Here is a 12,500-nt window from a genome sequence, read left to right on the forward strand (position 1 = left end):
TTTGTTTTGAGACCTTCAACTTCCGAATCCAGCCTGCTTACATTTTCTTCAATACTTGCCAGTGTTGTGTGCATCTGGTTCAAGCGGCTTTCAATAGTATCAAGCTTTTGCAATTTTTTAAGTACAGCTTCAAGCTTCTTCCCTATAAACCTTCCGCCATTTCTAAAGCTTGGAACACTTCGTCAGTCTCCGAAGCAGTTGAGTGTGCCTTTGCCGCTTCGTCTTTCGATTTTTTTTCTTCTGGAGATGGCAAAGTGTCTTTGGAACCTTTTGACCGGTTTTTGCGTTTGCCCGGCATTAAAAAACTATAAAATTTCCGCGACGATTCAGGGAGCTCGGCGAAACACGTTTACTCTGCCATGTTACCAGTCCCAGTCCCAGTCCCCCCAGATTTCAAAAGTAACAAAATAGAGAAACAGATTATTACTAGGGCTGATTATTCTATTAGATCATCAGATGTACTAAATTTCCTAGAGTGGTCTGACTTAGATGAAAGAGAAAAAGGCACTTGGTAATTAACACGTTTAAAGTTTTCAAAAATAATGGTCCAATGTATCAGGAGCAGTTTCATAGAAACCCTGAAGTTACCTTAAACGAATTTTCTTAAACATCGTTTTTATTTTATTTTATTTTTTTATTGGGGTGCAAATGCTTGGAATCATTTATTTAACCAAACAACTGAGATAAAAGATCTTGCAAGCTTTAAGCTTGCGATATCCGAACACACATCTTTTACATTTTTAGTTGTATGCTTGTTTCTTATTATTATATTGTAAATTTAAATTGCACTATTGTTATTAAATTTGCGTGACATCGAAACTGACCTAGTTACATTTACTAAGAGTCCATAGGAATAGATATATAATTGGTAAATAAATTATGTCCTAACTTATATTTAGTAATCATTCGTTTTTAACAGTACTGTTATACCCAGTAATTGTTACACGGCAATTAAAAACCAGCTTGCTGAGCCATTTACCGCATTTTAATAAAGATGAAATAAACTTAACATAATATAAATTGGCGGTGAGGACTCGATTGGAACCCTGTACCCTAGGCAGTATACTAGGTGATAACAATTTCAGTTGCATCATGCATTTGAGGCAATCGATCAGTGTAAAACGCAAACTGCAAACAAAGGATAAAATGCAAAATAAGGGTAAAAGAAGACTGTGGACTGAGGAATCTGTTTAATATCAGCTCATTTCTTGCCTGCTAGCAACAGGCATCAAGAAAATTCTCAAAAGAAAAAGAGTTACAAGCTTAAGAAGAAAATCTTCCCACTCAAACAGGCAAACAGCAGCCTGACGTTGCCAGTTTTCCATTTCACGTTTCCCCTTCACGTAACGTGATGCTCAATCTCTCTGATGTACTGATGTCCTCTGTCCCATCCTCGCTAAGATCACGTGACTATCAACGTCATGTCAAGACCCTTTATTTACACGTTATCAATATTTCTGCAACTACATGCTTCTGAGGTCTTGTGCTATCTATGGCGATATTCACTGTTTATAAACAACTCTTTTGAAATTGAAATTTTGCCAACCACACAACAAAAGAACCTTCCTTTAGACAGCCAAGAGATCTCTGGTTGGCACGTTAAGGATAATAGGTGACGTAAAAGTGACTATTGCTACAACAAAGATACAGTTCCGAAAAATAAACTAACATAAAACAGGATTTATGCCCATGACAAATGCAGATAAAATTTATAATTAGGGTTAAGGCAATAATTAAATGAATTATATACAGCCACTAGCGGTTGTAACAAGGTATATACAACCACATATCGGTTCTTGTATAAACACATTGAACTTTATAAATGAAACTTTGAAGGAAGCTGAATGAGACAAATACAACACCAAACACATTTTACTTAATTATTACTTCATAACCTCTCATTTCGCACTGCGTCTTTATTTTCCAGCTATCCAGACTTTACCGTTCAGTTATTAAAACTGGACTAAGGACATTACAAGGAAGGATTACGTTTTTGCAAACGTTGGCCGTGTAGCACTTTTATTTGAACAGACTTAACTGATTAGAGTGTAATGTGAAGTGCTAAGTATCTACCCTATATGAACCATGTGAGCGTTAGCCCTACTGATGAAAATGGGCCCACACACAAGGACAGAGGAAAACTCTGACCGCTGCTCTACAGACTTAGCTACAAGGTCAGACGGGAGCAGGCCGTGGGAACTGACGATGTTAAAGTCACGGCTATGAACATGTACAAGTACAAGGAACGATTACGTTTTTGCAAACGTTGGCCGTCTAGCACTTTTATTTGAACAGACTTAACTGATTAGAGTGTAATGTGAATTGCTAAGTATCTACCCCATATGAACCACGTGAACGTTAGTAGGTAGTAGGGCTAACGCTCACATGGTTGATATGGGGTAGATACTTAGCACTTCACATTACACTCTAATCAGTTAGGGACATTACGACAGGCATCACACGACAATGAACTTTTCCTCCCATTGCACCTTACCCTTCTTTGCTTCCACAAAAACAACAGTGCAATGTAAACTATCTGTAATTCATGTACTTCAGTGCGCCCAACAACTTTGTTTTGAACTTAAATTACAGTCTGGAATATCGAGGCTAAAACTTATTCGCATATTTCATCATCTACTATACTTGATCAAATAGGATCTTTCGCAGTACACGTTTCTTCTCGCTTGAATTTCGAGGTTGAAAGAGGTAAATCTAGTGGTGGGGCAACCGAGAACATCGTTAACAACTTTAACTTCGGAATCCAAAAGTGCCACTAAAAACGTCCACGTCAATTTAAGGCAATCATTGCCCGAAAATGAGATAAATAGTGATACAACACTGCCGTTCTTGTTGTAAACAAGACTTAAAACAAAATCTGACCACAGTGAAGGCGTATTATCGTTGATTATGTTATTCTCTACGTGCACAAATCCCATAATATACCTCTTTGACCCCTTCAACATTTTGCATAATCATTGTTTGCAATTTCTCCTGGGACATATAGACGTCCCAAGAGAAATCGAAAACAATGCCTATGCAAACATTTTGGGGGGTTAAAGAGGTATATTCTGGGATTTGTGCGAGTAGAGAATATACATATTTATTAAATTCTCAACCTCGCTCATTGCATTTCTCGTGCTCTGATTGGTTTAATCAATCACGGTTATCAGCTCATATACCTTAGTTTGACGTTATATGGCAAATGATTGCGCTAAGCGTTGCTAAGCTAAAATTATTTTCGCGGGAAAGCGAAATTTTTCACTAAATAAAGTAAAAAAACGTTATTGAGGAAAGTTTTGATCAATTCCGAAGTTTAGATGTAAGTGAAAAGGTAAGGAATGTTTTTTGTGATGAGCCTGCGTCTGTCTAACCACCAGTAATTACACAACATCGTATCTTCATCACGTTTTTTCGATTTCGCTCGGATTTTCTCGCTTTTTTCGTTTGTATTCTATGCGCGCTTGTTGGATAGGAGACTGGTTGTAGCCAACTCGGCGCTACGCGCCTCGTTGGCTATTATTTACTATCTCGTATCCAACGCGGGCTTATGAAATAATTGTTAAATGTATGTATACGTATACATAGACAAATATTATGATTGTTTGATTCCGCTGATTATGTTGTATACGTCACGATATAAGTGGCCACTCAGATGGACTGGACCGAGTACATATATGGCTCCGTAAACGAACAGTTCTTTCTCTTAATGATTCAACAATTAAAACTACATAGAGTTCTATTCCTTCGTGGTTCTGATTCAGCACACGGCCCCACTCCCCTTCGGGGTTTCCCGGTCTTCCTTAAGGCGACTCTAACAAAAGCACAAGCTTGTTGATGCGTCTATCGAACACTGATCCATTAGAGGACTGGATGGTTATCAATTTCTCTTGACCTTAAAAATCTCGATGTACAGGTGAGGACTTTAGCCATGGACCACTTGTTTCTGGAAATACTGTTAAAACTTCCAAAGTGTCTTGAGAACAGGAGATGAGAAATAACTTGAAAAAATAAAACAACAAGTGCGTGGATAACTTCTACCTTTCGTCTATTACCAGCACTTAAAATAGATATTCTTAATTCAATAGACATCCCTTGAAACAAATGAAAGTCAATAAATCTCGTCATCATGACAAATGACTTTGGATATTCTACAAGGGAATAGACCATTTTCGATATATTAAAATTCAGTCCTAAACAAAGGTATCATCTAGAGGCTCTGGGGCATAAATATAAGCACTTGTATGAGTATATTCTCCAGAGCCTCGAGATGATGCCTTTTGTTTAGGACTGAATTTTAATATATCGAAAGTGGGCTATTCACTGCACAAGTTACACAGACAGCACACCACCCCACCCCAACCCCCCTTCCCTGTTTTAATGCAATTTCACACAGCAAAGCGCTGTGTAAAGTCGTTATTGCAACAGACAGATGACTACAAATTCAGTTAACTTTTCCAGTCACAAGAAACACAAACTCGAGACAAAAAACGGGAAAGTGAAGAGATTTGTTTTTCCGATATAAGCAAGAATATTTGAGGTATGGTAAATTTAACTGGACCATTTGAGAATTACTGGGTGAGCCAGAAAAGAACTATTTTCTTTTTAGCCATTGGAACATGGAATACTACCTTTATGATCTGATTCCAGCTGTAAGGGCTGAATAGTTGTGTTGATGGCTATGTTTTATTAAAAGATATACACACTCGTTGACAACATATGATTAAACGCCTTACTAAGGCCATTCCAAGGCAAAATATTTTCTCTTCACTCCTTTTTTCTTCAAAATTCGTTTGGCACGAAAAATGGTCAAGTGGAAAGAGTCTAATGATGCTTCACAATGCACTGAACTCCGAAAAGGGTTGCACGCCTAAAAGTAGAAGGTTTACACGCCTTCGCCGCTAACCTGTGACCGTGAGTCATTGAGTGTGATTCCAGGTCTCTGTCTATGTAACTAACCATTAGTATTGCTCATTGTCCATTACCCATTTACGCTGGCATATCCATTTCCGCCACCCTTCTTTCCCATTGTGTCATCTCTCTTGAACAGCCATTTCTTGAACAGCCATTGTTGAGTGCTCCAAGGAAAGACTAAAGGAGAAGCATTAAATAATAAGACTATGAAACAAACCTAATAAAACGTGTAACAAAAGCAATGAAAGACAAGACCCATTGTTATTGGACACAAAGGGCAATGAAAATAATCCAGATTACATAAGACCAAGAAAACCTAGCCTTATGGGTCCTCCCTTTGAGAATATTTACCTAAAAGTGGAAGCAACGGTATCTGTCAACAAAAGTTATACCCAGTGGTCGAGAGGTAAGGAGCATTTTGCCTGCGAACAACCTCTTCTCTTTGGTAAAGTTTGACAAATTGTGCAATGTCAAAATCTAAGTAATTATGGCGTCCCTTAGCTAAACTGCAGAATAATTATTCGGCCACTTATTTACATATGAAGGGTGTGTATTATTATGTGCCTTGTTCTTTAAGAGTGCCACTACAAGAACACAACAGTAAACACTTAATGACTGGTCCCTCGGAAAACAGTTCATTTTGTTTCCCGAGAATCTCAATGTTTCCCCGAGGCGCAACCGAGGGAAACAATGAGATTCGAGGGAAACAAAATGAAGTGCTGCCTGAGGGACCAGTCATTAAGTGATTTGTTATATAGCACAAAAAGAAAAACGTGCAACGGCAACAGAAACGCAGTCGTCAGTCAACATTCGCGGGTAGCAATGCACTGTTACCCTCTGACGTCATAGCTTTTTCTCTGTTGCCCGCTCGGAGACTTTTGGCGGGAAACAGTTGTTCTGTTAGATGTCATGTGACCTTGAAGTAACCAATGAGAGCGCGCACTGCTGGGGCTTAAATTCAGCTATATAACAACAACAGTTATTCCCATCCCTTAACTTTAAACAAAACACCATTTACGAGGAAATTGAAGCTAAGATCTCAGAACAACCCAACAGTGAGCCTGTTCGCAGGATCATATGACAAGGTTCGAGGGGGGCACTGTGTCAGCTGCAAATGACATGCTAAGTTGCTTCTTTCAAATCATTCACGCCTAATTTCTAAATGGCGGCAATTTTAGTATCTTTTTTTTGTTTTGGTTTAACCTGGAATTAAAAACGTGGTACCGAGGGAGACATTGAATGAAAAATATAAAAAATGGTATTAGAAACGTGGCCATTTGCATTGGAAAAAAGCAGTATGAGAAATTTGGCATGTAGGCGTCCTGAGAATTATCACGCATGCAAAATTCCTTATCATGTTGTATCATAAGTTCAAGAAATGGGCTGCCGCCGTGGTGAGAGCACTCGCCTCCCACCAATATGGCCCGGGTTCGTTTCCAGACTCGGTGTCATATGTGGGTTGAGTTTTCTGGTTCTCTACTCTGCTCCGAGAGGTTTTTATCGGGGACTCCGGTTTTCCCCTCTCTATAAAAACCAATATTTGATTTGATTTGAGTTAATTGCATTAGTGTCCCCAATTAGTGCTCTTGTGCTTATTATTATTATTATTATTATTATTATTATTATTATTATTATTATTATTATTATTATTACAACTGTACATCTTTTTTGGTTGAGCTGCTGGCAACTGCTTCACGACGCTTGCCGAGCCAGTACCATTTTGGAGGGATCCTTGGTCAGCAGCATTCTTCTTCTGTAAGCTTCAAGCAGCGATGGCTATGAGAAGACCACCACCACCACTGCTACAATGATCAAGGCAATCAGAGCACCTGCAGTTGCAAAACAGCAAGCAAGAACAATAACAGATAACAGAAGTTAATATTCAATAGAATATTACAGTGCATAAACTCTCTACAGTTTGAAAACAGACCACCTAACATTACTCAGAAAATTTGTTAGCCTCTGACAGGATCAGAACCCATAAAGGCCTATAGAAGCTTTGAATTCATTAACCTTCTCATTCCCACGATCGAAACGTTGATTCTCCCAAATAGTGCCATAGAGTTCTTTGTTAGGTAGTCATGGGAATTTGGTGTTATATCAAGATCACAGCTCGTAAGCTGATAAGAATCTTCTGTGGAAGTGACATTTCATACAAATTGTGAGGTGAATTTACATGATTTCAGTCCTGGCACTGAAAGGGTTTTAATGCCTCAAGGACTCTCAGAGAAGCAAAGGATGACTACTGGGTTCATATTATAGTTATTTTAGTTCAATGAGAAGTAGGCTTTCACGTTGCAAATGCTGGTTTCGTGAATTGCAGTACAGTTTAGGATAGCGATGTGCGGTAATACGCAATGTCATATTAAAAGGTGAAAAAAGGCACGAGCCCATAGGGTGATTGCAATTTGTAGCCTTTGAAAAACGTTTACGAGACGGTGCTTATTTATTTCAAATTGCTCGAGAAAAAGCTTGTGATTACTTATTAATAATATTCATATAAAAATTCGTATTTCATAAGAAGAGACGCACGCGTATCAGGCAATCACAAAAAAATATCGCCATCCGAGGCCCTTTTTTGCGCTGAATTACCTTTCTTCTGCACTGTGTTACCTGGAAAGTGCAATTCTGTTAGCCAATTAGAATGGAGAAATTATTCAATGCATGTTATTAACAGGTAAAATACATTTTAAAAAGTATATATCTACCTTGCTTGCAATCTGGTCCTCCAAAAATTCAACTGCGTTCTTCTTTTTGTTCTGGTTCTGTATATGGCTACTTTTAAAAACATACTTAACCTGATCTACAAATCTTTAATTATATTGAAAAGTGAGACCTAAGATCTTATGACAGCTGAGCTGACTAATGCTATGAATGGGATTAGACAGGCTGAGTCGCTTTGTTGCCGATTACTACAACAAAGGGACTCAGGCAAAGGGAGGGAAAGGGGGGAAGGGGGGAAGGGGGGAGGGGGAGATCGGCTATTTGGGCGTAATGCCACTAAATACTGGCAAGTTAATTTCTCCCAACACTTTTGTCCAAAATTGCTACGCGCTTGTTACATTTTGAAATTACACGCAACAACCAATGCAGTTGTTATTCTCCTGCTACTAATGTGTTTCAAGATAAGCACAATCTTTGTTAACAACAATGCAGTGATGTTTCATCATGTAAATGTTTAGTGATGCAAACGGACGCATGGGGTTTCTTTCGAGGCCAAGTGTTGAAGAGAACTAGGACAACTACAGTGCCATAGACAATACCCTTATTGGCCATTTTTCAGTTCAAATTCTGAACCCTTTCCTCTACTCATAAATAATGGGCTCAAAAATTCTGCATCCTTTCCTTCAAAAAGTGGACAGAAATTCTGAACCCTTTCCTTTAGTGTTAGATGGGATCAAGAATTCTGAACCCTTTTCTTGAACGATACAGGGTAAAAAATTCTGAACCCTTTACTAGAATGACAAAGAGTCAAAAAATCCGAACCCTTTTCATGAATGCTAAAGAGTCAGATATTATGAAATCTTTTCTTCAATGATACAGGGGCAGAAATTCTGCACCCTTTTCTAGAATGATACAGGGTCAGAAATCTTGAACCCGTTTTTTGAATGATACAGGGTCAAGAATTCTAAACCCGTTTCTTGAATGAAAAAGAGTCAGAAAGTCGCAATCCTTTTCTTGAATGATACAGGATCAGGAATTCTGAACCCTTTTCTTGAATGATACAGGATCAGGAATTCTGAACCCGTTTCTTGAATGATACAGGGTCAGAAATTGTGAAACGTTTTCTTGAATGATACAGGGTCAAGAACTCTGAACCCCTTCTCTTGAATGATAAAGAGTCGAAAAATTCTCAACCCTTTTCAGTTGAATGAAAGGGCCTAGCCAGAACGGAAAATGTTTGGCGACCACACAACATCAAACATTGTTCGTGTTCGTGGGCGTCGCCGTCGTAGATTTTAAAGTCCCTACTAGAGAAATCAGTGTTGCCTAGTTTTCTTGTACAGAGTGGTTTTTTATCCTCATCCCCAACCAATGAAGTGAGAACCTACCTTCGAACTCAATAGTCACAGAGTCAGTAGCATGCCCATAAGCATTGTTTGCATCACAGCGGTATTCCCCAAGATTACTGACTTGAATATCAGTGATCAACCACGTCTCACTGTACTGTTTGCGTCCTTTGGGCACATAGGTCCACATCACAGTCGGCGGAGGCATTCCAGAGGCATTGCAGAATAATGTGACATCATCACCTTTTTCCACAATAATTCTATCCACCAAAGGTACAATAACTGCAGCAACTACAAAAGGAAAGGTATATGAAGAGAATGCTGTTTCTGTTAATAGCAACCGTTTCTACCGTATTAAAGGCAAATTGTTTGGGAGATCAGAGTAAGTTTAGGATTGTGTGGCATTCCCATCTGTTTGCCTGTTAAGGTAGCCAGAGGAGATGAAACAGGTGGTTAAAACAGGTATGGACTACCATCGGCGAAATGGGAATACCCCATAGTATTATGCTTCAAGGAGTTAGACTGGAAGTAAGGACCTTGATCACACCTTACTCCCACCTGTGCGAAAAATGTGGGTTATGACTACTGCAGTTTTTGTGCTGGTGCTCCATATTTTCTCCCTACCCAAAATCGGCATCTAAAGCCCTTGTAACCAGGGCGAACAGTCAACTGGCGCCTTGCTCTGCTGTACTGACCCTTGCGTAGTTTTATCAAACCTTACTTCATTTAAATTTAAAATTCATGGGATTGCACAAACGTCAGTATTCTCGAACAGGATTTGATTTCTAATAACAGAAATGTTTGAATAAGTACATCCATCTTTAAGCTTCCAATGGATATCAGTTAATTTGTCTTCACTTTACTTTGGGATCAAGATTTTAATGATTCCAGGTATTCCAATCACAAATATTCAATCTTGCAGTACTTACAGTTTACAACAATTGATGTATCTCTGGTGACGACTGATCCAATGCCGTTTGAAGCAGTACACCTATAGATTCCTTCATCCTCTTTGCCTGAGATGGCCAAAGGCATGTTGACATCACTGTTATCAGAAAGTTTGGTCCAGCGAACAGATGCTGCTGGCTTACCATCAGCTGTACAGTTGAGGGTCACTACATTGCCTCTATTCACGGTTTGAGGTGCAGAAATATGTGTAATTACTGGCTGAACTAAATAATGACAAAACACATCGCAAGCAATCAATACAGACAAAAGTCAACCGTTACCCTAACTTCGGTAATTTCAGGTGTGTCAGCTTCTCCACAAATGTAGGTGCATTTGCCCAACCCTACTTCATACAAAAACAGGGGTCTTGCTAAGTTTTTGCACAGGAGGTAAAAAACCAAAAATAGCAGGTAACTTTGTTACCTGCCCCTGCATGGGTTGGCAAGCTCAAGTCTTAACTTGACGTTCGTATCGATCGCTGTCACATGCCAGCGGCTGCTAAATTAATTTAATACTCAGCAAAAGGAAAGTAGGTTATGCTATTTCATTGGCTGTCACCTAGGGGGGTCCGGGGGCATGCCCCCCCCCCCGGAAACATTTTGAAAATTTGAGTCCCAGAAATGCGATTTTCTGCATTTTCAGAAAAGATTTACAAAATTCTAAAGGTACAAAAATGTCCCATAGAATCTCAAAAGTAACACTTTTTTTGACATCTGCATTCAATAATTTATGTAACTTCTTTGATTAATATTGCCGTTTAAGAAGTAAAAGTTCTGGGTTTTCGTATTTACAAAACAACAACACTGACTAGCTCGCAACTAGCTATCAGCATTAACCTATACTTCAATGTTAACCATTATAGCTTACGCTTATGTGCTTTGTTGTATTCATAAGTAACAGATTTAGCTGCTTTTAGGACGGACGCTGGAGGCGTAAGAAAGTGGTGTCTATGCGTGTGGGCGTGAGAAATATATCAAATGCGTGTGTCTCACGCAAAATGCGTGAGAGTTGGAAGGTCTGCAAATGGTATATTTTCGAAACAATAACATGTGCCAGATATCTTCACAGGATTGGTTGGAGGGGGAAAGCAATATTTTCCCATAAACGAAATGTAATTTCACCTTTGAACAGACGAACATTCCTTGGATAATTTCGGTAAATATTTCAGTGAAACAGCCGGTAACATTTACTTGAACAGCCGGTAAAAATAACCGGTTACCGGCTCTTAACAAGAACCCTGAGTACAATGTGCAAATTTTAAGTTCTTTCTATAATTTCAGTGATGGTTATCCAACATAAATATACAAAATCATGAACAGGATCAAGTATAGTCAGTTTGTGATTTATAGGCACAAGTGATGTTTTGAAAGTTCGCAGAATTGTACGAGTCATGATAGGCTTGAGAACTTCCAAAACATCACAAACGACCATAAAACATGAAGTGCACGAGCAAGATCATATGACTTTTTATTGTATACTGGACAAAATTACCGTACTTCATCGCTTCTTCCGTATTGCACTCTATTGTCATTGACCAATCAGAAACCGTGACCTTCTGTTGTGTTGATAATATACACTCAATATAAAAACAAATTGCACAAGCCATACAATGTAGGCAAGTGCATTTTGAGAACTTTTAACTTTTTTTATTGTCAGCTTTTCAAAGTAGCAATGCCTTTTGTCCTAGAACACCTGACACATAATTGTATTTTAAGAAACTTACACTGCACATCAACTGTTGCCAGCTCTGTGGCAGTGTTACATAGATTACTAGCTTCACATCTGTATTCTCCAGCTTGATCTCTACTGATATTTGTGAAAACCAACTCAGTCCTATTAGTGCGTTCTCCATTGCTGGTCTTGACCCAGAAAACAGTTGGTGTAGGAAAGCCTGATGCATTGCAAGTCAAGTTCACATTTCCACCTTCAATTATCATCTCATCGTCTATTGGCTGGATGAATGAAGGAACTGTAAACATAACAGCATGAGAGGTTAGCATTAGACCTTGACCACAGTAAAGTACGTGAGGTAACTGTTCAAGTAAAAGGATACAGCTACAGCATTGAGAACTCAACTGAAATAAAAGCAATCAATCGGTTATTTTACATTCATTTGTCCAAATGTAAGTTTGGTGGATTTGAATTTGTCACAAGCTAAGGCAGATACAGGTGCATGATCAGAGAACCTGGAGCACTCAAATTTGGCACCCCTGAACTACAGTGAACATGTACTGCACTAAGGCATCGAACTCTGACAAAGAGGTCACAAATGGTTTGTGTTCAGAGATTTTTTTGGCATTATTTCACTTTTGCTTTGACTCTAAATGAGATTCATGCTACACTGAAGATGTTTATGTCAATTACCTTTTGCTGGTTTGTGCTTTATTTTAAGAGATTACGTGTACAGTGTGTACCGTAGGCCAGAGAATTAACAATCTGCAAAACGTAACTTCATTACCATTGACAGTGATGGTGACATTTGTGCTCATTGCTGTTCCAACAGTGTTATTAACCATGCATTTGTAGACAAACTCTCCTCTAGTTGTCATTGTTCTCTTCCAAACTCCTGTTGTGCTGGTTTCATTCACCATCATTCCATTTAGATACAACTGATATGTATGGACAGCAGGG

At 38.8% G+C, this 12,500-nt stretch overlaps 1 protein-coding gene and 1 long non-coding RNA gene across 4 annotated transcripts in view; both read right to left on the reverse strand.

The window, feature by feature from the left end:
* Positions 1-2,523: 2,523 nt before the first annotated feature.
* On the reverse strand, positions 2,524-8,795 carry LOC138030132 (uncharacterized). 3 transcript variants are annotated; one of them, XR_011128038.1, is made up of 3 exons: positions 6,568-8,795; positions 4,904-5,088; positions 2,524-3,998 (listed from the first exon to the last, which is right to left on the reverse strand). It is a non-coding gene; the product is annotated as an uncharacterized lncRNA (long non-coding RNA). The 3 variants fall into 3 exon arrangements; XR_011128036.1 differs by having other exon boundaries at positions 6,573-8,794; XR_011128037.1 differs by having other exon boundaries at positions 6,628-8,791.
* Positions 8,796-8,901: 106 nt separating this feature from the next.
* The window catches only part of LOC138030716 (hemicentin-1-like), a 36,106-nt gene continuing 32,507 nt past the window's right edge, over positions 8,902-12,500 (reverse strand). Inside the window, exons 9-12 of the mRNA XM_068878594.1 lie at positions 12,328-12,500; positions 11,593-11,838; positions 9,851-10,093; positions 8,902-9,212 (exon numbers count right to left, since the gene is read on the reverse strand). The exon at positions 12,328-12,500 is cut by the window's right edge and continues 88 nt beyond it. Of these exons, the coding sequence (XP_068734695.1) occupies positions 8,902-9,212; positions 9,851-10,093; positions 11,593-11,838; positions 12,328-12,500 (973 nt within the window). The remainder of the gene's footprint in view (positions 9,213-9,850; positions 10,094-11,592; positions 11,839-12,327) is intronic.

The sequence above is a fragment of the Montipora capricornis genome, chromosome 13 (genome assembly GCF_036669925.1).
Source record: "Montipora capricornis isolate CH-2021 chromosome 13, ASM3666992v2, whole genome shotgun sequence".
In the NCBI taxonomy this organism is placed as follows: domain Eukaryota; kingdom Metazoa; phylum Cnidaria; class Anthozoa; order Scleractinia; family Acroporidae; genus Montipora; species Montipora capricornis.